General features: G+C 39.1%; 1 protein-coding gene across 6 annotated transcripts in view; it reads left to right on the plus strand.

The window, feature by feature from the left end:
* Positions 1–27,500, plus strand: part of FIG4 (FIG4 phosphoinositide 5-phosphatase) — a 131,951-nt gene that overhangs the window by 83,879 nt on the left and 20,572 nt on the right. For 5 of the 6 annotated variants that reach the window (XM_049654156.1, XM_049654153.1, XM_049654158.1 and 2 more), the window contains 2 exons: positions 837–919; positions 5,477–5,563. In XM_049654156.1, the coding sequence (XP_049510113.1) occupies positions 837–919; positions 5,477–5,563 (170 nt within the window). Of the gene's footprint in view, positions 1–836; positions 920–5,476; positions 5,564–10,080; positions 11,593–27,500 lie in introns of those variants that run through there. The other variant, XM_049654157.1, reaches the window with a different exon arrangement.

Below are 27,500 nucleotides of genomic sequence, written 5' to 3' on the forward strand. Positions count from 1 at the left end.
TCTCATTGAAATGGTTTCATTGTGAAATCGGTATTTTTGCTCCCATGTATAATAGCAAATTTCTTATCACTTCGGAATTTTTTAAGAGAATCCGGTCTCATTTTGAGCAGCACATCCACTTGAGGTCCATTCATTTCCTCACTCAGCACATTGCTGGAATGTAGGGTTTGGACCTGAGCCTCACAATCTTTGCCTAGCCCTAGTGGGAAATTCACCTGCTCAATTTGACATTACCAATACAAGGGAACATAAGGGAAAGTAAACTACAAAAGAACCAAATCTAGCTTTAGGGACATGCAATTTCCAAAAATAGCCAAAAGTCGTAGAGATAGATACGGCAAATAAAGCGTGATAAGAACTGAATTCATTATTCCGGGAGTTGGCAAACTACAGCCAACTGTCAAAATCCAGTGCACTGCCTGTTTTTGTGAATAAAGTTTGATTGGAACCCAGCCATGTGTGTTTGTTTGCATGTTGTGTCTGGCGGCCTTTGTACTGTGCAGCAGAATTGGGTAGTTGCAGCAGAGTGCCATGACCCAAAGAACCTAAAATATTTACCATCTGGCCTTTGCAGAAAAAGTTTTCTAATTCCTGCATTATACCAAAGAAACTAGTAATTATTTAATAGCTTTTGACCCTAAAACAAAGTTATTTTTAGTGAACTGAAATCAGATTTTTAAAAAACCATTAACTGAGAAGTTTAATGAATAGATTGAATAAATACTGTGATTACTTTTGTGGAAAATCTCACAGGTTCGTTTTCTTTACCTTTGGAAATAATTATTATGCTAGATGTCTAAAAATTCTGCCTTGTTCCTTGTCGTTTTTAACCCCAGAATGTGGTCCAGCCCATGAAAGAAGTATATGGAATTAACCTCTCAGATGGTCTCTCAGAAGAAGATCTCTCCATTTATTCAAGGTAAACTACTTTCATGTAGAAATTAAGAAAATATGCAAATGTATTATTACAATAACTTATATCTGGTCTAACTTCTAATAAATGAAATTGGTGGGTGGCTCAGTCGGTTGAACGTCTGACTTCAGCTCAGGTCACTATCTCGCAGTTCATGAGTTCGAGTCCCGCATCAGGCTGTGTGCTGATGGCTCGAAGCCTGGAGCCTGCTTCAGATTCTGTGCCTCCCTCTCTCTCTTCCCCTCCCTGACTCACACTCTGCCTCTCTCTCTGTCTCTCTCTCTCTCTCAAAAACAAATAAATAAACATTAAAAAAAATGAAATTGGTAATACAGAAGGAAATGAATTCCACTTGCAATACAGTAATAGTGTTTAGGAGGTCAAATTCTGAAACACTGGTTTCTATTTGGAGTTAAAGGACCTACTACTGCCTGAGACTCTCAGTGCCCTAAATGATAAAAATTTACGACGTGTCCATGCATTTTCACTGCCCATATATAAGCTGCAAACTGAAGTGCACATACATTTCTCTATTCTTGCATTAGCAAAGTCCCAAGATCAGGTACCTTCTTAGAAAATGAACCTAGGATATTGACGATTGTGGACCTTGCATTTGCATTAGCTCTAGAGTGCTGGTGGGGTGGTGGCAGAGGAGGAAGAAGGAAGTGGTGATATAAGGGTGTCAAGTCAGAATGTTCTAGACCTTTTTTAGGCAGACTAAGCTGAAAGAGTCATCACAAACCCTGAGATCATGACCTGAACTGAAATCAAGAGTCAGACGCTTAACCGACTAAGCTACACAGGCACCCCAGCTTTCCATTCTTTTTTAAATTTTTTTTTTAACGTTTATTTATTTTTGAGACAGAGAGAGACAGAGCATGAACGGGGGAGGGGCAGAGAGAGAGGGAGACACAGAATCAGAAGCAGGCTCCAGGCTCCGAGCCATCAGCCCAGAGCCCGACGCGGGGCTCGAACTCACAGACCGCGAGCTCGTGACCTGAGCCGAAGTCGGACGCTTAACCAACTGAGCCACCCAGGCGCCCCTCCATTCTTTTTTAAGGAGAGTATTTCATTTGCTGAATCCATCAGACTGGAAACTGACAGCTTTTTACTTCAAACTAGTAAGATTGGCTATATAATATGTAAAATATAAAATATAAACCAGTAAGATCAGCTACATAATATGTAAAACATAAGAATGCACAGCATTTCTTAACTACAAAAGCACTGGTACGACTCTGCATTACTATCTTGACAGAAGCCAACTTAGCCATTCAGAATTCAGCCACACTCTTCTCAGCCCTGGACACACAGGTGCACAGTCCTTTATCCATCACAGCTGTCCCTACAACATAGATGAACTCCAGCATATGAAGTGAGCCTCTATAAGCAACATGGTCTGGAAGAACTGCATAATATGACTTCGCTTACTGCAGACAGTGTGAGTGTCAGGGACTGAACTTATGGCTCACGTTGATTAAGCAAAAAAGAAAGCGTCTCGTGCTTCAGGTGTGACTTTTGCTTGGAGCCTTTGTAGCGCAGACTGCCTCTGAAGCCCACTTTTCATCCTCCTTTCTCTGGGAGTGAGATACAGCCCTGTTCAGCCATAGTATTCCTGGGAAACAGTCTAAGAAGGGTACAAGGGTAGGCCCATAGGGAAAGGATTACTGCAGGGGAGGAAGGAATCCATGTCCTGGAATAAGATTCTGTGTTTGATATCCTGAAGAACAACATCCCCTCCTTTGATTTGTGTAACACTTTGCAGTGTTTTATTTTTCTTTAGACAACTCTGTAGTAGGCTGAGAAGATATTATTATCCCTCTTTAGAGGCTAACAGCATGGAAAGTGCCACTCAATGACTTATTCAGGAGACCTTCCCCGTGCTTTGTGGGTATCTGTGATTTTAGACTGTGTAGCCCTCTTTATTTTCTTGATAATATCAGCTGCCCCTGCTTATGATGTAGACCTAGGGGGAAGGGGAGAAACAGAGGTCTGGTCATCTCTTCCCCTCTGTGTGAGTAACCCTTGACCGTGGGCAGACTGCCCCTACAGGGGGCATGGGCATCTTCCATCTCTGTCTGTTGTGGTCATTGCTATGGTAGAGGAAGCCTCCCTCCATCAGTATCTGGGGGGTGGCCAAGGATGTTCAGGAACTTTTTGCCCCAGCCAGGCTCTGGGTGTCTCTATTGTTGTTATTATTATTATTATTATTATTATTAGTTTCAGGAATAGAATATAGTGATTCATCACTTACATATAATGCCCAGTGCTCATCCCAGCAAGTACCCTCCTTAATGCCCATTGCCCATTTAGCCCATCCCTCCACTCCCCTCCCCTCCAGCAACCATAAGTTTGTTCTCTGTATTTAAGAGTCTCTTATGGCTTGCCTCCCTCTCTGTTTTATCTTATTTTTCCTTTCCTTCCCCTATGTTCATCTGTTTTGTTTCTTAAATTCCACATATGAGTGAAATCATATGATATTTATCTTTCTCTGACGGACTTATTTCACTAAACATAATACACTCTATTTCCATCCACGATGTTGCAAATGGCAAGATTTCATTCTTTCTGTTAGGGGCTCTGGGGTCTCTTAGTGCCTCCTCTTATCCAGATGGCAGAGCTTCAAGGGCAGGGCGAGAGCCCATGTAGTTCTGGCCTAAATTGGCCTAAAAAAGTTCTGCCTTCTCCCACTGCAGTTCTGCAACCAGTGGGCTAGTATCCACCAGAGACTGTGCATGTAAAGACAGTGCTCTGGCCTGGCCTGGCCTGCCTGTCACAGCTCCCATCTGGGCAACCACAGAACAGTGTGGGGAAGGGAGGGAGGCAGCTGGAACTGGAGCCAACAGCCTGTCTTCTAGCTTCCTGCTCTCCTGCCTGTTTTTCCTACGTTTGGTCTCAACCACTTTCAATCTCCTGAAGATTTCTTGGTTTTATAGTTTTTTTCTAATTGCTTAGCCCTGTTCTCTATGCCTTCCTTTGCCCTCAGCTTTTCTGATATCTTTGGTGTGTTATCTTAACCAGGCCTGGAAGTTTTCTGCTTGCCTCGCCAAGCCTCAGGCCCGTGCCAAATCTTTTGTTTGTTTTTGTTTTGTGTTGTTTTTTGTTTGTTTTTTAATATGAAATGTATTGTCAAACTGGTTTCCATACAACACCCAGTGCTCATCCCAACAGGTGTCCTCCTCAATGCCCATCACCCACTTTCCCCTCCCTCCCACCCCCCCCATCAACCCTCAGTTTTTCTCAGTTTTTAAGAGTCTCTTATATTTTGAAGGAGCCAAATCTTTTTAAAAACAAATTCTGACAGTGATTGTGTACATGATTAGGTAAGGTTAAGGTTCTGTACAAATAACAGGTATCATGTGACATTCTTCCCCCAAAATGAATCAAAAATCTTTACTTGCTGAAGATAAAAGTAAGTTATTTAAAAGTTTTCCAGTAGCATGTAATGATTTAGTTAGTAATTGTTAGTTCTGCAGTACTTTTCTTGACCTTCAAAAAAAGCTAATAAAAATTTAATTGTAAAAGTATCAATAATCAGAAAAAAATTTATATGATATATATTTTTTTTGAGAGAGTGCAAGCAGGGAAGAGGGGCAGAGGGAGAGAGAGAATCTCAAGCAGGCTCTATGCTCAGTGTGGAGCCCGATTCAGGGCTTGATCCCACGATCCTGAAATCATGACCTGAGCCAAAATAAAGAGTCAGACACTCAACCCACTGTGCCACCCAGGGGCCCTAAAAGAAAATGTTTTAAACAGTAGAAAAGTGGGAAGCCCTTTCATCATGCGCCCTAACCTTCCAGGGGCACATTAGAACAAAACTACAAGCCATGTCCCTGAGGGGAACATGAAGGCATGTAGCACAGACCACACTAGGACAGGTGTGCACTTGAGAAATAGTAGGTGGTCCTTGACCCATCAGCCCATTGGCCCATTGCTAGGTAGCCTCCTATCCTATGGAGCTGGCTGGGGGCATTTCCCTGTGACTCTTAGCTTCAAGCCTGGATTAGTGCTGTTCCAGTCTCCTCTAAGGAGGGGTGGTGTGGCAGTGAGGCTCAGCAGGTGGTCTCCTCAGTCCCCTCCTTCACAGTTCAAAGTACTCTTAAGAGGGGCTGGAGTACACTTGGGGATTCTTGTGGTCCTGTGGAAACAGAATCCACATGCTAGGTTTTCAACAGTGTCCCTGCTTTGGGAGATGGATCCCTGGCCTGATCCTGCTCTTCCCTTGTCATTTGTCTCACTGCAAATACCTCCCCTTGTGTTCCCAGCTTCCTGCTGCAGTCACCCTTAGGTAAGTGAGGCCCTGAAAGATCATCTTCCTGGCTTCAAGAACACATTTAAGTAAATTGAGACACAGAATTCTTCTTCCTTCATTTGTAACAAACCCACTGTAAAATCAGGTACCCGTTTGTAATTACAGTCTTATGCTACATAGGGCACTCGTGTGTGCTTTTCTGAAATAAGCATGCTACTGTCATTTGAAAGCTCATACCATTTTGTGTAATCTACTGAATTTATTGCAAATAGTTTCTTCTTTAGCTTACTTTTTATCCATTTAATTTGTAGATTTGTTCAGCTGGGTCAGAGTCAACATAAACAAGACAAGAGCAGCCAGCAACTCTGTTCCAGGTGCCCAGATGGAGTTATAAAACTGTAAGTACTAGATTAGACCTTTAAAGAATCTTTGTATTCATGCCATTCATAGTACTTTTTTAAAAGACTTTTTAAGAAACTATTCAGTCTTAACCACTATAAGCACTAAAGCATCTCCTCCCGGTGTGTTACCCAGGGAAAACTGGGTAGCTGTGGGCATGGGGAAGAGACTGAAGCTTTGACTTGAAATGTACCCTTTGGAGGTGGGATTGGAGTTGGTGGAAGCTTCCCTCCATAAACTCTGCTCTCCAGTGGGTAGAGGTGGGATGACAAAATAGCGCTGCCCCTGAAGACAGGCTCCTCAGGAGCAGTGATGGGTTTGTCATTTCTGCTCAATATCCCCACTGGTTCTAATAACTTTGCTGTAAGTTAAACAGGTGTTTAGTAAATTCTTAAACAGAATCAGGTTCACATCCTGGATCTCAGCTCTATTACTTCTTGTTTTTTTGGTTTTTTTTTTTCACCTTGATTAAGTTTGTGTGGCTCAGTTTCCTCATCTGCAAAATGGGATGGTAATACTCTGTAGGAGAGTGGTAGGCTTAAACACAATAATGCATTCAACGTACTGAGAACAATATCTGGTAAAAAGTTCTCAGTAAGTTGTGATCATCTTCATGTTCATCATTATCGTCTGCTTGTTGGGACCAAACAAAGCAAAGGTTATGACCGGGAGAGTCTCCTAAAGCCATCTGCTTAGTTGAGTTTCTTCTAGAAAATGAGTCACTGTGGATATTAAATGACGTAGTATACGTGAGGTGTCTAGATTAGTGTCTGACATATAGTTGACATTTAGCAAATGTTCTGTTCCCTTTTCCTAGAGCAACTTTATCAGTTTGTTTAATAAATTATTTGATACATACTGATTGCCTAACTTCTCTGTGTACTACATCTGCACGTTCTTGATTGATAGTTAAGAGGCTGTTATAATAATTTCGGGCAAAGACTGGTGGCTGGGAAGACTTAGGAAATGGAATAGATTTGGGGAATGTTTAGGAGGTGAAATGAGACGTGGATACTAACTTGTCATGGAGGGAGAGAAAGGTGGCCTTATCCAGATGGCCCTTAGATTTTTTGGTTTGTATAACAGGTTTGCTTGCTTGCTTGCTTGATACATTTATTCATTTAGCAGCTAGGTATTGACTACACCTATGTTAGAATCATTCAAAGCTTTCATTTACTAGCTAAGGAGTGCTACAGGAGAATCCAGTTTGCATTTAAAGTAGCATCAGAGTGGCCATGTTTAGGAGGCAGTTAGGTCAACTGATCCGGAACTTCTGGGGATGTAAATGGTGATGGTCATTTCCTTCTGGGGATGTACATGCATATGGGTGATAATTAAAGCCAGTGGCTATGGATGAGGCCACCTAAGAAAAGAGAATAGAGTCTCTTATGGTTTGTCTCCCTCCCTCTCTGTAACTTTTTTCTCCCCTTCCCCTTCCCCATGGTCTTCTGTTAAGTTTCTCAGGATCTACATATGAGTGAAAACATACGGTATCTGTCTTTCTCTGCCTGATTTATTTCACTTAGCATAATACCCTCCAGTACCAGCCACGTTGCTGCAAACGGCCAGATTTCATTCTTTCTCATTGCCAAGTAGTATTCCATTGTGTATATAAACCACATCTTCTTTATCCACCATAAGAAACTCTTAAATACTGAGAAAAAACTGAAGGTTGATGGGGGGTGAGGGAGAGGGGAAAGTGGGTGATGGGCATTGAGGAAGGCACCTGTTGGGATGAGCACTGGGTGTTGTATGGAAACCAACTTGACAATAAATTATATTTAATATAAAAAAAGTAATGTGTGCAAAAATAAAATAAATAAGCTGACAAAAAAAAGAGAGAATAGAGTGAGAAAAGGTCTTCTATCGAGTCTTGAGGGGATCTAACAGCTGAGACAGAGAGAAAACTCCAGAGGAGGCAGAGATAGCTAATCAGAGAAGGGGAGGGAATGACACTGTTTATCACATCCTTATCAAGGACTACTTATCCCTTCCTTCTCTCCCCTGTCACTATTTTTTTTCTTTTTTTTCCCCTCTTTTAAAAAAGAAAAAAAAAAAACATATAAACCCCTATTAATTTAGAGACTGTTTTTCTTTCTTAAGTCTAATTAGCTTAAGGAAGTTTGGGCTCCCAAATGAATTGATGTAGATGTGGCCCAAAAAGGAAAGTGTTTAAATGTGTTAGTAAAAGAATAGACTCTGTTAATGAAATTTATTATACAAATTGATTATTCCATTAATGATATGGCACAACTTGGGAGAAAAAGATGAAATGAATATAGCTTTCAAAATAAAAGTATTTTGTGTTTTTTCTTCAATATTGTATCTCAGTTGGTCTTGCAGTTACTACTTTTAAATGCTTTTCTGAAAATATTTAGTATTTGTTTTTCTGAGTCATAGCCCATATGAAAACCTTGTGGATCTAGAGTTTTGTTTTGTTTTTTAACCTTTTCCACTTAATTAGTAAAGAATCTAACATGAGTGTCTTTTTGCACAGTACCTTCAACAGGATAACAGAGAGCCCGATAGGTTCCGCCTTGTGTTGTCATGGCAACTGCCCAAGAGGGTTGTTGTTTGGGAGTGTACGTGTCTTTGTGTGTGTCCATGGGTGCCTGCTGTAAATTGAAATTCTCTAACTAGGTTCTTAAAATGTCAACTATTCATTTTTAGAGTTCTAAAGCTATGCCAAAACCAAGAGCAATTAGATTTATATGAGATTATTGAAATTCTCACCTTGTTTTAGGTTCTAGTATATTTTAAAACAGTAATAATTTTAAGTTTATATACATCTTCAGATAATTTGCAGTCTTACCACTTTTTCTTGAGATCTTGAGGCAAACCAGTATTCCCTTGCGAAATGTGAGGTAAATACAACACCAAATAGAAGAATTACTGACAGTAAACAACTGGCAAGAAGCCAGTATAGCAGGAGCCCCTGAAACAGAGGTGCAGAAATTTGGGTGGAGGAGCTGGACACTTTCACCCAAGGTTCTGGGCACATTTCTTAGAAGTAGATATTAAATCCAAACTGGTCAGTGTTCTACACTGTTAGCCCAATACTCAAAGCTGTATTTCATTTGAGTGTGACCCCTCCCTTCAGCTCCTACCACTCCTTGAGTGTATGGGTGGTGACTAGGGGGAAGTGACATGAGCCAACATTTACTGACACTCAGCATGTGATGGGCAGTGTTCTATGCACCGTTACCTGAATTAACTCAGTTCTCACAGTAACCCTATGAAGTAGATCTTTCTATCATCTTCGTTTTACAGATGGGGTAACTGAAGCACAGAGAAGTTATGTAACTTGCTCAAGGTCTAACAGCTAGCAAGGGGAAGAACCAGGCAGGATTCAAACCCAGACAGGCTGACTCCCCATCTCTAAGCTATAAATGCCTACTGTTACCAGCTGCTTTTATAACCACTGTGGTAGGAATACTGAGTAATTAGTGTGGACAGCCCTCACTTTGATCTTCTGACATCATCTGGGTTTGTAGACACCTCTGTATGCAGACATAATGTCTCTGCTCCGTTAATCTTGAATTTTGTTTTAATATTTAAATATAATATTTAAAATAATATACCTTTATTCTTTCCCAGTACCCAGCATATTGTCCCTAATGTAGACATGCTTCTTGGACAAGCATACTTTGCTTGACTTACATTATGGCATGGAGGTCATTTAGCCACCATAGGAACAGCCACTGCTGCTGTTCACGATGACTGCTACCCTACTAGGTTCTAACTTTCTAGAGGGAAGCCCATCTTCGCGTCCCCTGTTGCACCCAGAATACTTTGTTAAATTGTGTGCTCAGTAAATATTTGTTGAAATGTACTGAATCTTGTTCCCATTCCCTCCCATTTCTGCCAGAATCTGTATGAGGCCCCCTGAGCATCCCTGCCCATAAACCACCTCACCACCATCTCCCTGGTTTTCAGCCACACTCCCAGGGGCTCCTTTCTCCCCACATCCTTGAACATTCTTTAGTTTTTCCACTATTCTCTTTCCTGCTCATAAGCCCTTTGCCCTCTTGTACTTCTTTGTTCCCTTCTGATAGAAGAAAAAAGTTAAGCACATGAGATTTTCAGCTTTTTTCCCCCTCTATCCTGTTTCCCCTTGCACCCGGGACCAAATGCAGAATGAAAAGACCCGAGTGGAAGGACTGGCTGTGCCAGGGCAGGGGGGAGGTGTTGTGTGGCCCTGCGGTGATTCACTGTATTCATGCAAGACCAACCTGTTCTCGTTTTACACTCCTACCAGTTCTCTGGGAGTTTTTAACCAAGCAACAAATGCCAATCAGTGTAGGTTAAAAGGAACATGAACACACATATTATTAGTGCCTGCTATTCTGTGGCCTACCTATTCCAGGAAGATGTCTCACTCGTTTAGAAATTACCTCTAAGAAATTGTTCAAAATATAAGACAGAGTTTAGATAAATGCTGCCTAACTTACGTTTCTTCCAACACAGGATAGGCTGAAATGTAATATAAGGTAAATAAGTGTGTTTACTCTTTCAGAACCATCAGGTTGAATTTATTCCCTAAGTCCACGTCATAATAAGAAGCATTTACTGACCTGATAGTGAATGCCCACAGGTAAGGGTTTCTATTAGGGGAAGGGCTTCACAAATCACAGGGTACTTTCATCTCATCACATTTTCCCACTGATGAGATGAACATGACACAGTGGCCATGATTAATTCAACTTTGTTTTCTTTTCGTGACTCGTTTTCAATGCTGTGTTCCCTATGTACGAGTCACTCTCTGGGGTCCCCCCGCACTGATTTCATCTAGTCCTCTGCAGACAGTGCTCTGGTCTCTGTGCTGCAGGCTAGTAAGTATTTCTACCTTCACGGGTAACTCTTATCTTTCCTAAACACCCGTAGTACAGTCTCTAAAGGTTTAAGGATTTAGCACAGTTAGGAGGCAGTGATCAATGGTTAATCAGCTAATTCACTCCACAGGCGAGAGATGAGAAATGACAACACTCCTCAGCCCAAGGAAACTAGTCTGTGACCTCTTCCTCACCCCAGAAATTACCGCGACAGTCTTTTTTCCTCTTTCGTTCTCTTCTTTTTCTTTACCCTCTTTGGCTTTTCCTTTTTACCTTTTCTATTTCTAGATGACCCTTTTCTGTTCACTCCTTCCCCTTCTGTTTCTTTTTACTTTACCTTCTTCTCTCCCTCACCATCCTCTCTCCATCCCTCCTGAGTATTTTTAATTGTTTTTTCTTTGTAATACAGTAATATCTCCAAAACAGAAGTTTCCCTCATGTATTTCCCTCATATTAAACTGTAATTCTTGACTCATTAGTGAGCCATGAAGTTAATTGAGTGGGCCCCCACACAGTGAAATAAAATAAAACCAAACTGAATCCAAAAGAGAGTTCCAGTTCATGGTGAAAAGTATAGTTGTCTTGTTTAGTGGCATTTTATTTCTCTGCATAAATAAGCTATATATTGGTTTGCTGTGCAAAGTGCATTTCTTATTGTAGGTAACAGTCACAGGTTGGATTTATATGAATGCACCTTTTCTAGAACCACATGACTTAAAAAATTTAGCTCAGTTCCTGGCATGTAGGTATTTAATAAATGTTTGTTGATTGAATGAAAGTGTGTTTGAGTGATTTCTCTTGGGAATAATTAGAAACAGAAAAGAGAGGTCAGCAAGACAGAAGAGTCAGGAAGAGATGAGAGAGTATTCTGTGGTATATCCATCATAGGTAAAATAAATGCAGGCCTTGAAAAAATATACTCTCGTTACTTAAAATGAATCGAGAGCTGGGATGGGCATGTAAGGGAAGGAAGTGGCAAGAAGCCAAAGCTGAAAGAACAGAAGAGCCATTAGATATTTAGATAAAATGAATGCCTCTTTATTGGAATATTACCTACAATAGCGTCTGCATACTATGTTAAGATGAACTTAATGGAGCAAGGTGAATTTGTTGAAACTTTCAGAGAGGGCTATCCTGGAAGGTTTCTAGCATATAAAGAATAATAAATGTAAATTTAATTGTAGGTACTTGAGTTATTAACTTAAGGTATCAAAATGCCTTTATTATATATTTTTTAAATGTTTATTTTTTAAACATGTTAAAAAATTTTTATTTTTTAAAAATGTTTAAATGTTTATTTAAATGTTTAAATGTTTATGTATATTTTAAATGTTTAAATGTTTATTATATATTTTTAAATGTTTATTTTTTAAATGTTTATTTTTATATATTTATTTAAATGTTTATTTTATGTTTGTTTGAGAGACAGCAAGTGGGGGAGGGGCAGAGAGAGAAGGAGACAAAGACTCTGAAGCAGGCAGTGCAAGGTCAGTGCAGAGCCCTGCGTGGGGCTCAAAATCACAAAGTGAGATCATGATGTGAGGTGAAATCAAAAGTTGGACACTTGGACACTTAACCGACTGAGCCACCCAGGCACCTTTATGTATTTTTTAATTGTGCGTATTACCTGTTTTATTTTGGTAACTCCCACTTATGGGGGCTTTCACAGGTTCACATGAAGTCTTAAGTACCCCCTTAACATGGGTTTTGTTGTCAGTTTTAGGAACATAGCTCTTGTGTAAGGTAAGGTATACGGACCTTATTCATAGGGTATCAGAGGCAGTAAATGACAGATGTTTAATGTGTGCTCACCATGTGCCGGTTTGATGTTTGTGGTACACAGTTGAATGGGTTATAGTCCCTGCCTCTGAGGGTTTGCATTGACCTGTGGGTTGGTGATTCTAGGTGTTAGGGAGGTGCTATGAAGAGGACAGCAGAGGAGACTTTGGGGGTGTACAGAAGAACCCAAATCAGACAGAGATTCTTGGGCAGGCTTTATTCTCAGGCAAATTCTAAGGGAAAGATGGAGTTATTTGGCTGAAGAAGACAAAGAAGGCTTTGGGCAGAGGCTCAAGACCATGCACTACTTTTGGAGATCCAGACGTAATCCTATGTCTAATACAAGGGGATTGTCACTGAGAGACATAACACAGGTAGAGACAAAATTGGGTGGAGGTGCTAAGTGAGAGACAGTGACCCTGGTCCTATAAGCTTGTTTTAACCAGGGGAGTGATAGGCTTATATTTGCATTTTAGAAAGGTCACTCTGGAAGTAAGCCTGGAGAATGGATTGGAGGCAGGGAGGTAAACAGTGTATCTGTCAGAAACATCAGGACAAGAAAATGATTGGAGTGTGCTATTGACAGCTGAAAATAAAGAAGAGGGATTATTTTGCAAAAGTGGAATCTATAGCATTTCGTAAAACTTGGTGTAGTAGATTGGGTGTGAGGAACATGTGAGAGGCTGGCACTTTCTGGTGTGGTTGACTAGTTCTGGGTTGCCAGGATGAAGATACATGACATCCTTAAGTTTGGGGGCTAAGGTTGCATTCATGACAGTAATAGCACATATAAGATGATTTGTCTGGGATTCATGAGGTTTTAGATTACAGAGATTAGATAAATTTAAGTTTGGGGGTTTTATTGCTCTTGAGTTAAAAAGCAAGTTAAATTTCTTTCTCTAAAGGGATCTGAGTGAAATAGTTTATTATACATGCTTTTAAAATTTTCTGGAGACCCATGTTCGGTTTAGAGGGGGAAAATACTTCAATTCCTGACAGAGATGAAGAATTTATTATGGCTTTAAATGTATTTTTAGTCTGTAAAACACAGTCTAATTTTTTACATGAGCAAGCAGGTTAATCCCGGGGGAACAGATTTGGATATCTGATATGGCCATGTGAGGGGTATTACTCATTGGTTTTCTTAGCTCTGTATGCAGGAATCACATTTTGTAACTGCTTAACCTTTTGTTATTTTGTTAGTTTACCAAATTATCAACAATTTTGTGTATGTAAGGTGAGTGGGATGGTTTTGGACAGATAGAGTGATTACTGAGCCTTGTGCTATGTCACCACGGCTTCCTAACAGCTATTACTTTTGCACAACGAAAATGTGTGCCCAGGTATGATGTATTCATTGCCCTTGTCTTCTTTGATCATATATGAGAAGTCTTTTCAGTTAAGATAAATTTTTGGTTGAAAGACAAAAAGTACTCTCAATTTTATATTTAACTGAAGCTGTACTGTCCTCTGTGTTACGCAGAACCCCTTGGTGCTTTTACACATGATTTAAAAAATGAAGTACAAATTCCTTTAAGTCCTGATTGTGTTTAATATTTCACCAACAGGCATCAGTAGTCTTTTAATGATATATAAGTAACTTTCCTTATTTATCATTTTATGTTATCACTCATTTTCCTTATGGTCTTATGAAGAAATTTGAGGAGTACTACCGTAGAAATCAGTTGCATTATGTTTTCATAATTAGAAGTCTGCTCATATTTTATAAACATCCTTCTGCCATTCCCTCCCAATTTAATGGGAATAGAAAGCCCTCAGTAAATAGAACCCAACGTGTGGTATTTTTAATCTAAAACCAATCTAGGGAGTGCCTGGCTGGCTCAGTTGGTAGATCATGCAATTCTTGGTCTTGGGGTTGTGAGTTTGAGCCCCATGTTGGATGTAGAGATTGCTAAAATGAAATCTTAAAAAATAAATTTAAAAATAAAATAAATAAATAAATAAAAAGACTATGAGTTACTTGAGGGCAGGGCTTATCTGTTTTTGTATACCCAGGTTATTGGGGATACCTGATACATAGCAGGCATTAAATAAATTATGAATGCATAATATTCAATATTTAATCATTTTACCTTTTTTAGTAATATCATGCAATAGTTAGGTGTGAGGGAGAAATACCGAGGTTAACCAATTGGAGAAAACGGCAAGACAAATGACAAATATTCTTAAGTTTTTATTTGACTGTATGCTTGACCCTTAAACAACATGGCAGTTGGGGTCCAACACCTCCTACCCTGCATAGTCAAAAAGCTGTGTTTAATTGTGGACTCTCCCAAAACTTAATTACTAATAGTCTACTGCTAACTGGAAGCCTTAGTAATAACATAAAGTCAAGTAACATATGTTTTATATGTTATCTACTGAATTCTTACAATAAAGTAAGCTGGAGAGAAGAAATTGTTAAGAAAATCATAAGGAAAAGAAAATACATTTACAGTATTATGTTTATAAAAAAATAAAAACAAAAAACCCTGTCTGTAAGTGGATGTATACAATTCAAACCGATGTTGTTCAAGGGTCATCTGTAGTTTATTTTCAGGTTTAGATGTAGCAACTCAAACTTCCTGTCATGTATCTCATCAATTTCTCAGTTGACAAATATTTCTATCCCTATTGGTTAACTTGTACCTTATGTTAGGACAAGTTAAAATAGGGCCATGATACTCTTTTTTCATTTTATTTCAATTCAGCTGTATTGAGATTTAATTGACACAACATTGAGTAAGTTTAAGGTTTACAATATAATGATTTTATATATGTATCTATTATATAATGATTACCACAGTAAGGTTAGTTATCACACCTATCACCCCAGATAGTTACGTGTGTGTGTGTCTGTGTGTGTGTGCATGTGTGGTGAGAATTTTAAAAAATTTACTCTTAGTAACTTTCAAATATACAATACAGTATATAACTGGAAGTTTGTAGCTTTTGACCACCTTCACCCACTTCCCTAGCCCCACCTTCTGCCTCTGGCAACCACCACTCTATTCTTGGTTTCATTGAGTTCAGAGTTTTTAGATTCCACATGTAAGTGAGATCATGCAGTATTTGTCTTTTTCTGACTTATTTCACTTAGCATAATGCCCTCAAGGTTCATCCATGTTGTCACAAATGACAGAATTTCTTGTTTTTAATGGCCAAATAATATTCCATTACATACACACACTCTCACACACACACGTTTCATAAATATATACATCTTGCATTTTCTTGTTTCATCCATTGATACCCATTTAGGTTGTCTCCATGTCTTGGTTATTGCAAATAATGCTACAGTGAACATAGGGGTGCAGATAACTCTTCAAGATAGTGATTTCCTTTCCTTTAGCTATATACCCAGAAGTGAAATTGCTGGATCATATGATATTGCTATTTTTAATTTTTTGAGGAACCTCCATACTGTTCTCCATAGTGGCTGTATCAATTTGCATTCCCATCAACAGTGTAAAAGGGTTCTCTTTTCTCCACATCTTAACAAACCCTTTTTATTTCTTTTTTTTTAATAAAAACTATTCTAATAGATATGAGGTGATATATCATTGTGGTTTTGATTTGCATTTCCCTGATGATCAGTGATATTGAGCACCCTTTCGTGTTCCTGTTGGCCACTTTGTGTGTCTTCTTTGGAAAAATGTCTATTCAGGTCCCTTGCCCATTTTTAATTGGATTGTTTGGGGGTTTTGTTTGTTTTGCTTTTGCTTTTGTGTTGTATGAGTTCTTATATATATATATTTTGGATTTTAATCCTTTGCCAGATGTGTGGTTTGCAAATATTTTCTTCCATTCTATAAGTTGCCTTTGCATTTTGTTGATCATTTCTTTTGCTGTACAGAAACTTTTTAGTTTGATGTAGTCCCACTTGTTTTTTTTTGCTTTTGTTGCTTAGGCTTTTGGTGTCATATCCATAACATCATTGTCAAGACCAGTGTCAAGGAAATTTTTTTCCTATGTTTTTTTCTAGGAGTTTTATGGTTTCAGATCTTACATTTAAGTCTTTACTCCATTTTGAGTTGCTTTTTGTGTCCAGTGTAAAATAGGGGTCCAATTTCATTCTTTCACATGTAAATATCCACTTTTCCCAGCACCATTTATTGAAGAGACTGTCTTTTTTCACAAGTATTCTTGGCTCTATTGTCAAATATTATTTGTGTATGCATGAGTTTATTTCTGGGCTCTCAGTACGATTCTGTTGGTCTATATCTTCTCATGCCAACTGTTTTGATTACTATGGCTTTGTACACAAGTTTGAAATCAAGAAGTGTGATGCCTTCAGTTTTGTCCTTCTTTCTCAGGATTGCTTTGGCTATTTGGGTCTTTTGTGGTTCCATGTGAATTTTAGGGTTATTTGTTCTATTTCTGTAAAAAATGCTATTGGAATCTTGATAGGGATTATCTTAAATCTATAGATTACTTTGGTTAGTCTGGACTTTTTTACAGCCCTAATTCTTGTAGTCCATGAACATGGGATATTTTTCCATTTGTTTATCATCAGTTTCTTTTTTCAATGTTTTACACTTTTCATTGTATACAATTCTTGGTTACGTTTATTCTTCTTGGTTACATGTAACGTTCTTGGTTACATTTATTCCTATGTATTTTATTGGTTTTGATGCTATTATAAATAGGATTGTTTTCTTCATTTCTTTTTCAGATAATTTGTTTTTAGTGTATAGGAAGGCAACTGATTTTTGTATATTGATGTTATATCCTGCAAATTTACTGAATGGATTTATTAGTTCAACAGTTTTTTGGTGGAGTCTTGTAGGATTTTCTATATATAAGATAATGTCATCCATAAAAAGAGATAATTCTATTTCTTCCTTTCCTATTTGAATGCCTTTCCTCTCTTTCTGTTGCCTGGTTGCTCTGTCCAGGACTTCCAGTACTGTGTCAAATAGAAGTGGTGAAAATGGGCATCTTTGTCTTGTTTCTGATGTTAGAAGAAAAGCTTTCAACCTTTCACCATTGAGTTTAATGTTAGCTACGTACTTATCATAAATGACCATTATTATGTTCTTCTATACACAGTTTATTGAGAATTTATCATAAATTGATGCTGAATTTCATCAAATGCTTTTTTTGCATCTATTATTCTATTAATGTAGTGCATCATGTTGATTGATTAGCATATGTTGAACCATGCATGCATCTCTGGGATGAATCCCACTTGATCATAGTGTATAATCCTTTTAATGTCCCAGTGAATCTGTTTGCTAGTATTTTGAGAATTTTCACACCTATATTCGTTGGGGATACTGGCCTGTAGTTTCCTTTTCTTGTAGTGTCCTTATCTGTCTTTGATATCTGGGTAATGCTGGCCCCATAGAATGAGTTTGGGAGTGTTCCCTGATCTTCTTTTTTTTTCTTTTTTTTTTTTTGGAACAGTTTGTGAAGGATTGGCTTTAATTCTTCTTCAGTAGAATTCATCAGTAAAACCATCTGGTTCTGGGTTTTTCTTTGGGGGCAGGTTTTTTGTTACTGATTCAATCTCCTTACTCATTAGTAGTTTGTTAAGATTTTGTTTCTTCATGATTCAGTCTTGGTTGGTTATATGTCTCTAGGAAATTATCCAATTCTTCTAGGTTGTTCAGTTTGTTGGCATATGGTTATTCATAATGGTCTCTTAAAATTCTTTGTATTTCTGTGATAATAGTTGTAACATCTCCTCTTTCATTTATAATTTTATTGATTTGAGTCCTCTCCCTTTTTTTCTTGGTGAGTCTAGCTAAAGGTTTGTCTATTTTGTTTATCTTTTCAAAGAATCAGCCCTTGATTTTGTCTGTCTTTTCTATTATTTTCCTATTCTCTCTCTCATTTCTGCTTCAATGTTTATTATTTCCTTTCTTCTGCTAGTTTTGTGCTTATTTTGTTCTTCTTTTTATAACTCCTTGAGGTGTTAGGTTAGTTGTTTATATGAGCTCTTTCTTTTTTTCTTCATGAATGTATTTATCTCTGTGAACTTCCCTCTTAGAACTGGTTTTGCTGCATCCCATAAGTTTTGGTATGTTGTGTTTCCATTCTTATTTGCCTCAACGTAGTATTTTTATTTCCATTCTGATTTCTTCTTTGATCCATTGGTTGCTCAGCAGTGTGTTAATTTACATGTCTTTGTGAATTTTCCACTTTTCCTCCTGTTATTGATGTTTCTACTTTTATTCCATTGTGGTAGAAACAAAAAAGAAAAAGAAAAAGATACTTGATAAAATTTCAGGCTTCTTGACTTTGTTGAGACTAATTTTACAGCCTAATTCGTGGTCTATCCTAAAAATGTTTTATTATATGCTTGAGAAGAATGCTTACTCTGTCGCCGTTGGATGGAATGTTCTATATGTGTCTGTTAGGTTCATTTGGTCTACAGTGTTTTTCAAATCTGCTATTTATTTATTGATTCTCTGTGTAGATAATCTGTGTGTTGACACTGGGGTAGTAACTGCGTTGCTGTTTATTTCTCTTTTTAGTTCTATGAGTATTTGCTTTATATATCTAGGTGCTTTGATGTTGGGTGCATAAATATTTATAATTCTTATATCTTTGCAGTGGATTGACCCCCTTTTCAGTATATAATTACTTTCTTTGTCTCTTTTGATAATTTTTAACTTAAAGTCTATTTAGCTGATATAACTACTCTGCTGCTTTTTCTGGTTACCAGTTACTTGAAATGTCTTTTTCCATCCCTTCACTGTCGGTCTGTGTGTGTCCGTAAAACAAATCCAGTTTCTTGTAGGCAGCATATCGTTGGATCTTGTGTTTTATCCATTTAGCCACTCTATGTCTCTTGATTAGAAAATTTAATACAGTTATGTTTAAAGTAATTAATGATAGGTAAAGACTTAGTGTTGCTATTTTGTTCATTGCTTTCTGTTTTGTTGATTCTTTGTTCCTTATTTCCTCTCTTGCTATCTTCTTTTGTGATTTGATGGCTTTTTGTAGTAGTAGTATGCTTTGACTTCTTTTGTATGTTTACTGTTGTTTTTCCTTTGTGGTGAGCATGAGGCTTACATAAAATATTTTTATAACATCCTATTTTAAACTAATAACAACTTCAATAGCATACAGAAACTGTACTTTTACCTATCTTCCTCTTACATTTTAGGTTACCAGTGTTACAGTTTACATCTTTTTATATTGTCTATCCAAAAATAAATTGTTATAGTTATGTTTTTTAGATATGTTTTTTTTTAAACTTTAAACTAGAGTTGCAAATGAATTACACACTACTATTGCAGTATTAAAGGATCTGACTTTGATTACATATTTACTATTACCATTGAATATTACACATTCATATGTTTTTGTAATGTTAATTAGCATCCTTTTATTTCCACTGCCCACTAAGCCCCCTGGCCAGACAAGGCCATCAGCTTGGCTATGCAGATGAGCACAGCCACCACTTAGGATCTCTGCAGGGGCGCAGCTGCAAAGAGAAATGTGGTCTGCCAAGACTGAGCCCTGGTTCCTATAAACCCTGCCTACCTTCTCAGTGGTCAAGCCCTGCAGATTTCCTCTGATCCCTGTGAGGCAAGATCCAAATGGGCCTCCTGGGAAGGGCCCTGCCACACTGGGGGTGCTGGATGTCCACTTTGGGCTCTTTTCCCCCCAGTGTAGAAACCATATGCCCAGGGGACTCCTCTTTTTTTTTTTTTTTTTTTTAATATATGAAATTTATTGTCAAATTGGTTTCCATACAACACTCAGTGTTCATCTCAAAAGATGCCCTCTTCAATACCCATCACCTACCCTCCCCCCCTCCTACCCCCCATCAAACCTCAGTTTGTTCTCAGTTTTTAAGAGTCTCTTATGCTTTGGCTCTCTCCCAGGGGACTCTTCTTGGTATGGCATTGTGCTGTCCTGGGAAGGGGCAGTGTGGTCGGAGTGTAGCCACTCCTCTGAACCTTTGTAAGGTCATCCTTCTCAATCTTTGTTTTTCCAAGGGGGTGCTTTAGCCTCATCCCTGGGTCCTGAGATTTTCACAGAGCTGTCTTGTCTATGGGTATTTGCCAGTTGGCCTTGTGAAGGGGAGTGGTCAGGAATGATCTGTGGCACCATCTTGATCCATACTTGCCTGATTTTCAGTTCCCTGCTGCTACCAAATTGCTGCAGCTCTTCAAAAGAATTCCTCAAAAGCATTCCTTCCCCATATGTAACTGGCTCTTAGAATCCCGTGATCAGCATGCGTAGAATAGAACCATGATTTCCTAATTTCCACTTGTCTGTTGTTTTCAAGTTACATGAAGCTCTAAAAGTTTTGCTTTGTTTTTATATTTAACTTACTCTTAGAGGCTTATGATTAAAAAAAAATTACAGCAGTTTGATCTCAGTTGAAAAGAATGAAAATTTTTCCATTTTTAAAAATCCTCTCAAACCCACATTCCATTAGCATGTAAAAAAACCCTAAGATGGTTTACATCCATTAGTAAAGGGTCATGGTTTCTACTCTGTATGTGTGATGTCACCAAAACACTAATTAAGCACCAAAGTACCTGAATAAAATGTATCCTTTCCTCTCCAGAAGTAAAAAGGGATCTTGACTTTCTTAACCATTTTGTTTTACTATGTATAATTGTGTTAGGAATTCATTACTTAATATTAAAGTCAACCAGCACTGTACATCAAAGTAATATTTCTTTGAAAATAAAACTCTTTTAGGCTTATTTCAAAAGAGAATTGCTAAATTAATAGTTCCTTTATTATTCAGTTAGCAAATAGGAAAGTAAATTGACTACAGTTAATATGTTAGGTACATTTATTTCTAACAATAGACTAGAGCTAGGAAAAACATTCTGATAATCTCAGAAGAGTCAATAAATGTTTAGCAGATAGCAAAAGAGCAAAATGTAATTTTAGGTATCTTTTTGGGAACTCTAAATAAAATTGCTAGCATACCTCAGCTATATTATGTGTTTGGTTCCAGACGACTGCAATAAAGCAAATATTGCAATGAAGTAATGCAAATGAATTTTTTGTTTCCCAGTGCATACAAAAGTTATGTTTATACTACAGTGTAGTCTATTAAGTGTGTAATAACATTATGTCAAAAAAACAATGTATAGACCTTCACTTAACAAATACTCTATTGCTAAAAAATACTAACCTTTTAGCAAGTCATAATCTTTTTGCTGGTGGAGGGTCTTAACCTTGATGTTGATGGCTGCTGACTGACTGTTCAGAATGGTGGTTGCTGAAGGCTGGGGTGGCTGGGGCAGTTTCTTAAAATAAGACAACAATGAAGTTTTGCCGCATCTATGGACTCTTCCTCTCATGAATGATTTCTCTGTTGCATGCGATGCTGTTTGATAGCATTGTACCCACAATAGAACTTCTTTCAGAATTGGAGTCAAACCTCTCAAACCCTGCCACTGCTTTGTCAGCTAAGTTTATGTCATCTTCTAAGTCCTTTGTTGTCATTTCAACAATCTTCACAGCATCTTCACTAGGAGTAGTAGATTCCATCTCTGGAAACTACTTTCTTTGCTCCTCCATAGAAGCAATTCCTCATCTGCTCAAGTTTTCTCATGAGATTACAGCAATTCACTCCCATCTTCAGGCTCTACTTCTAATTCTAGTTAGTTCTCTTGCTGTTTTCACCACTTCTGCAGTTACTTCCCCCACTGAGCCCCTCAGAGTCATCCTTGAGGGTTGGACTCAACTTCTTCCAAACTTTTGTTAATGTTGATACTGTGTTGTATCTCCATTGCAGCTAGCCTTTTAGAAATTTGTCAAGTTATGGTCGAATCAAAGACAAATATTTATAATTATCTGGAACAATGATTAAAATACTCCTTCATTTTCTAACTACATATCTCCGTGAGGCCAGAGTTTCTTCATATACTTGAATCAAAACAACATGTCGTGACAGATTCAGCCAGAAGCATATTTGAGAATTCAGTTGTCTGATATTAAGACATTAAAGAGATCATGAACATGTCAAACATTACTTCTTTTGTCACTAATTTTCTTTTGTTTTGGGAAATTTAGTTATTTTTCATTAAAATACGTTATGCTAACATTTATTGGGTTTACTGTGGTTACTTTTAAATGAATAAATATTTTTTAATTTCTTAGTTTTAATTTCTCGTGTGGTAAATATCAGTAGATGCAGCCCATATAAACCAAAGCTTCTTGGGGTCCTTGGTAATGGTTTTAAGAGCGTAAAGGGGTCCTGTGATTAAAAAGATTGAGACCTTAATGGCATAGAATATTTGAGCATTTGTGTTAGTAGGCAGCATGGAGGCAACCAAAGCATTACTGCATTGTCGCCTTGCTCAGTCCTCGCCAGCAGAGTGATGTCCCTGACTAGTTGAAGAAATGTTTATTTTCTGTGTTGTTTTTTTTTTTTTTATCGTTTAAGAAATCAAGAAAGCGAATATTTTCATTTTCAAGGTTTCTGTCAAAAATGATTTGAACTTAGGGGCACCTCGGTGGCTCAGTCGATTAAGCTTCTGACTTAAGTTCAGGTCATGCTCTCGCTGTTCCTGGGTTCGAGCCCCGTGTCGGGCTCTGTGCTGACAGCTCAGGGCCTGGAGCCTGTTTCGGATTCTGTGTCTCCCTGTCTGTCTGCCCCTTCCCCACTTGCGCTCTGTCACTCTCTCTCAAAAACAAATATTTTTAAAAACTTTTTTTAAGCAATTCAAACCTCTTAGGATACTTTCAGCTCCAAATAACAGCATATCTGACTCAGCTGGTTTAAATGATAAGTTATAATTTCACCTCACTGAAAGATTGCAGATAGGGCAGGCTCCAGAGTTGTTGGTTGAGGAACTTCATAAGATCCTGAAGCGCCAGTTTCTTTCCATCTCTCTGTGCTCCCGTCCTCAGTGAAGCCTCATCCTCAGACTGGCAGCAAGATGGCTACAGCAAGCAGGTCCACCATCAGACGTGATAGTGCCAGAGGGAGAACAGTGACATCTTCCCTATGTCTCCTCCTTAGAGGCAGGGGGTCCCGGGACTCCTTAGCAGACTTCTGATGCCTCAGTGGCCAGGATGGGGTCACATCCAGTCCTTAAATGTGTCCCTGCCAAGGATTATGGGCTTACTGTGACTGGCTTAAAAATAATCATTTTGTGGGACCCAGATATGAGGAAATCATCCACAGTGATTTGGTTATTAAAAACAAAACAAAAAGTCCTGTGTGCCTATTCAGTTAACTGGAAATTCATTTGTACAGCTGCCTGGTAAGAGAGGCAGCATGAATCTTCAGCAAGTGTTCGGAGCCTAAGACCCAGGAGCACTGTGGTCTGGTCCTGCATGTGGCACTCCTCGGCTCTGATTCCCCTACGGCCATACTTCCTTGTCTGTAAAAGGAAGGCTCAGACTACAGCTCTAGTTCTGAGACCCTCTGGTTCACTGGTTTCTTCATTCACTCTCACTCTTTCATTCAATAGTATTTATAGAGTGCTTACTCCCTTATGAAAGTCACAGGGAAGGGTACAGATACGCACTAGAATGCTGCCTGTTTAACCACAACCATCTGTTCTTCCTCCTGTGCTACATACACACCGAAAGCCCAAAGGGGAGTAAGATCCAAACTGGTTTTTCCCTCATAGAATAAATTGTTTAATTCCCTTGGCAAAGAGCCCTTGCCACGAGGCTCATTAACGAATAGTGACATCACAAGAGTTCTCTCTCACCTTCTTAAAATGTAAAATTTGTCCAGAGATGAGAACATAGAGCCACAATTCTCTTCTGACCAAGATGGGTCTTTGTCTCGGAGAAGATGCTCCTGGGCCTGGCTGGCTGTGACTGCCGCGGTTCCCTCAGCACCGGGAAGGCCGTGATGCGGAGAAGCAGGCTGTTAAGACAACAGAAGGACAGTCATGAGAAATGAGGCCGTGTTCTCTGAACACTCAAGGGCACTCTCACGTTTTATTTTTCAGATAAGATGTCAGAAAGGTTTTGCTGTTTTAAAACCAAGTTGCTCAAATTTTTCAGGCCTTTCTCAGGTGCTGTGTTGGTTCATTTTTCATGTCACATAAAGCGTTATCTCAGAGAGGAGAAGTAGGACTCATGTGATCCCTCCCTCAAGTAATATTTGAGTCACTGTCAGGTGAAGCAGGGCTTTTTTAAGTTGCTTTCGGGACCAATATAAGTGGAACAGAGAGGGAGGAAGATTTAGGGTCACTGAAGAGAAAATCCTTCCAACACGTAGTGCTGTCAGCAATGACATGTAAACATTCCATTATGGAAAATCGTGAGTTCTCCCATTACTGAGAGTACCCAAGCAGAGGCTGGATATACCCTCTGTCAGCAGTGTTGTGAAGAGGTTCTTCATTTGATCTGAGTGTGGACACGATGATTTGGAAGGAAGGTCATCTCTTAAATTCTGTGATTGTTATCATAGCCGTGAGACATCTGATGGCTTGAAATCGTTAGCAGTTTGAAACAGAAAGCAGGGGATTCATTTACTCACCAAGTATTTATGAAGCATCTACCATGTGTCAGGCACTGTTCTAGACACTGGAGACACAGTAAAGAACAAGACTGACAAGACACTCGGGGCACTTGTGTTCTAGGGGAGGCAGACAAGTGCTGAACTAATACGCGAATAAAGAAGACCGTTTCCTATTAAGATATGTGCTCTGAGGAACACACACCAGGGTGATGGGAGAGAAGGATTGGGGCAGGTAAGGGTGGGAATCTGTTTTAAATTAGGTTTTGAGGCAAAGTCTCCTTGAGAAGTTACCATGTGAGCTAAGACAGAACGCAGAGGAGGCGTCTGCCCTGAGATGACTGGGGAAGAGCGTTTGAAGCAGAGAAGACCTGCCTGGAAGAGCAGGATGGGAACAAGCTTGGCAGGTTTGAGAAGCGAGCAGAAGGCTGAGTGAGAGGCCCAGAGGGACGCGTGTGGGGTGGAGTGGGCCTGGGTAGGGGCCAGATCTCACAGGACCTCCCCCAGGAGCTTAGCGTTACCCTGTCCAGTGAAGCCCCTGCAGGGCTTTCGGTTGAATGGCATGCTCCGGTTCACGTCTGTAGAAGATGACTGTGCATACTTTCTGGGGGATGAATCGTAGGGGGCAAGGATGCAAGCAAAGAGGAGAAAAGGAAACTCCAGAGAAATGTGGTTTCACAGAAGCCAAGAGAAGAAAATGTCTCAAGAAGGAAAAAGTGGGCAGTAGTGTTGAAGACTGAGAAGTCAGTAGGAAAGTACCTGATGGCTTTGATGAGCAACTGTTTATGGGTGGTAGCTTGATAAACCCATTTACAGTGAGTTTAGGGGAAAATGGGGAGTAAGAGGACACGGGGAATAGAACCCATTCTTTCAGAACATGCTGGAAAAGAGTGCAAAGAATAGGAACGTATCCAGAGGGGAATAGGAAATCAAGGGACTGTTTCTAAGGTCGGGTTTTGCCAGCAACTTCTTTGTGCTGAAGGAAGGGCATCGACAGAGAGGCAGACGCTAGGGATGCTAGCCAAGGAGTGGGCTGTTGCAGAAGAGAGATCCTCGAAAGGACGCTGTGAATTGTTTTATGAAATTGAATTATTGAATTTCCATAATTGAATTATGGAAATGCATAATTTCATTATCTTTGATATTGATCAGTTTATTGTGATATTCTTGTGTTAGCTTCAACCATATGAAATTACCAGCATTCACACATTTTTGACCTACAAAAGCAGCACCATTATATAATTCTACCTACAGCAGAATTAGGATTTTCTCCCTTAGACACTTGAATTTGTGTCATCGGTTTTTATAATTCATGTACATTTTTAATGTGGAAACAACCTCAAACTTACCTAAAAGTTGCAATTACAGAAGAACATCCTCTCTCCCCAAACCATTTGAAAGTAAGTTTCAGACCTGATGTTCTCTCTCTCTCTCTCTCTCTCTCTCTCTCTCTCTCTAGCATTTGAGTGGGTATTTCCTGGAAATAAGAAGAACATTCTCCAACAAAATCACAATGCAATCTAGTAAAATCAGGAAATCAACATCAGTGCATTGCTACCAACGAATCCTCTAACCTCATTCAGGTTTTTGCCATTTGTCCCAATAATGTCCTTAATCACAAAAGGGTCTAGTTCAGTGCCGCCCGTTGTATTTAGTTGTCACTTTAATCTCTCCCGCTCTGGAACAGTTCCCTATTCTTCCTTGATTTTCATCTCCTTGCCCATGGATTTGGGTCTGTCATGATGATCTTCAGATTATGAGCCTTCAGCAGTGTGGTAGCCAGCCTTCAAATTGGGCCCCACCTCCTGTTATTCCCACCCTCGTGCAGTCTCCTCCCACGTGATACCACAGTTGATCTTTGTGACCCAGAGCATATAGAAGTGATTAAATTATGAAGTGATCCTGTTGCATCACTTGCTCTGTGGGAAGCCAGCTTCCATGTCATGAGCAGTTCTATGGATAGGCCAGCATGTCAACTGAAGCACCTAGCCAACAGCCAGTGAGAAACTGAGGACTGCCAACAATGTTGAATGAGCTTGGAAGTGGATTCTCCACCCCTAGTTAAACCTTGGGTTGACTGTCATCTTGGATGACTACTTCACTTCAATCTTGTTCAAGACCTTAAACCAGAATCACCTAATTAAGCCACTCCCAGATCCCTGACCCCCAGAAACTGTGACATAGTACATGTTTGTCGGCTTAAGGTACAAAATGAATATACACAGGAAGATCACAGAAGCGATGGTGGGTTCTTTCCATTGCATCCTAACAGATGGCACACAATTTCAATTTGTCCCATTACTGATGACCTTTATTTCCATCCCTTGGTTAAAAGAGGTATCTTTTGGACTTCTCCCCTGTGAAGTTGCTCTTTTTCCTTTTAATTGAGGAATATATTTGTGGAAGATACTTTCAAACTATGTACACTTCCCATTCTTTATCAAACTTACAATACAACTTTTTCAGTTATTTCTCTCAGTGTGAGATTGCAGCTTCCTAGTTTATTCATTGGGGAATAATCTGTTACACTCATTATTTATTTTGATGCTCAAGTTGTCCCAAATTTCACCTGAGCCCCTTCAACCTGGCTCCTGTGTTCTTTTGACATGTCCTCATCATTCTTTGAACACGTCCCTTGATTTTTGGCACAAAATGTTCTAAGCTCATCATGTTCTTTGCCTGCCCCAGCCCTGAAAGCAGTCATTTCTCCAAGGATCCCTGGTTCTTTTTAGTGGAAAATGGTATTAAAGCCAAGGTCTGGGCACTAGGTGTGTCTGTTGCTATTGGGGGTGTTGCTGCTCCCAGGCCCACTCAAAAGACATGCACACATTTACATATGTATCTATGTAAATATGTATAGATAGACATATGTATAAATACAGACTGCACAAATATACGTATGTGTATATATGAGCA

The sequence above is a fragment of the Panthera uncia genome (genome assembly GCF_023721935.1).
Source record: "Panthera uncia isolate 11264 chromosome B2 unlocalized genomic scaffold, Puncia_PCG_1.0 HiC_scaffold_24, whole genome shotgun sequence".
Taxonomy (NCBI): Eukaryota; Metazoa; Chordata; class Mammalia; order Carnivora; family Felidae; genus Panthera; species Panthera uncia.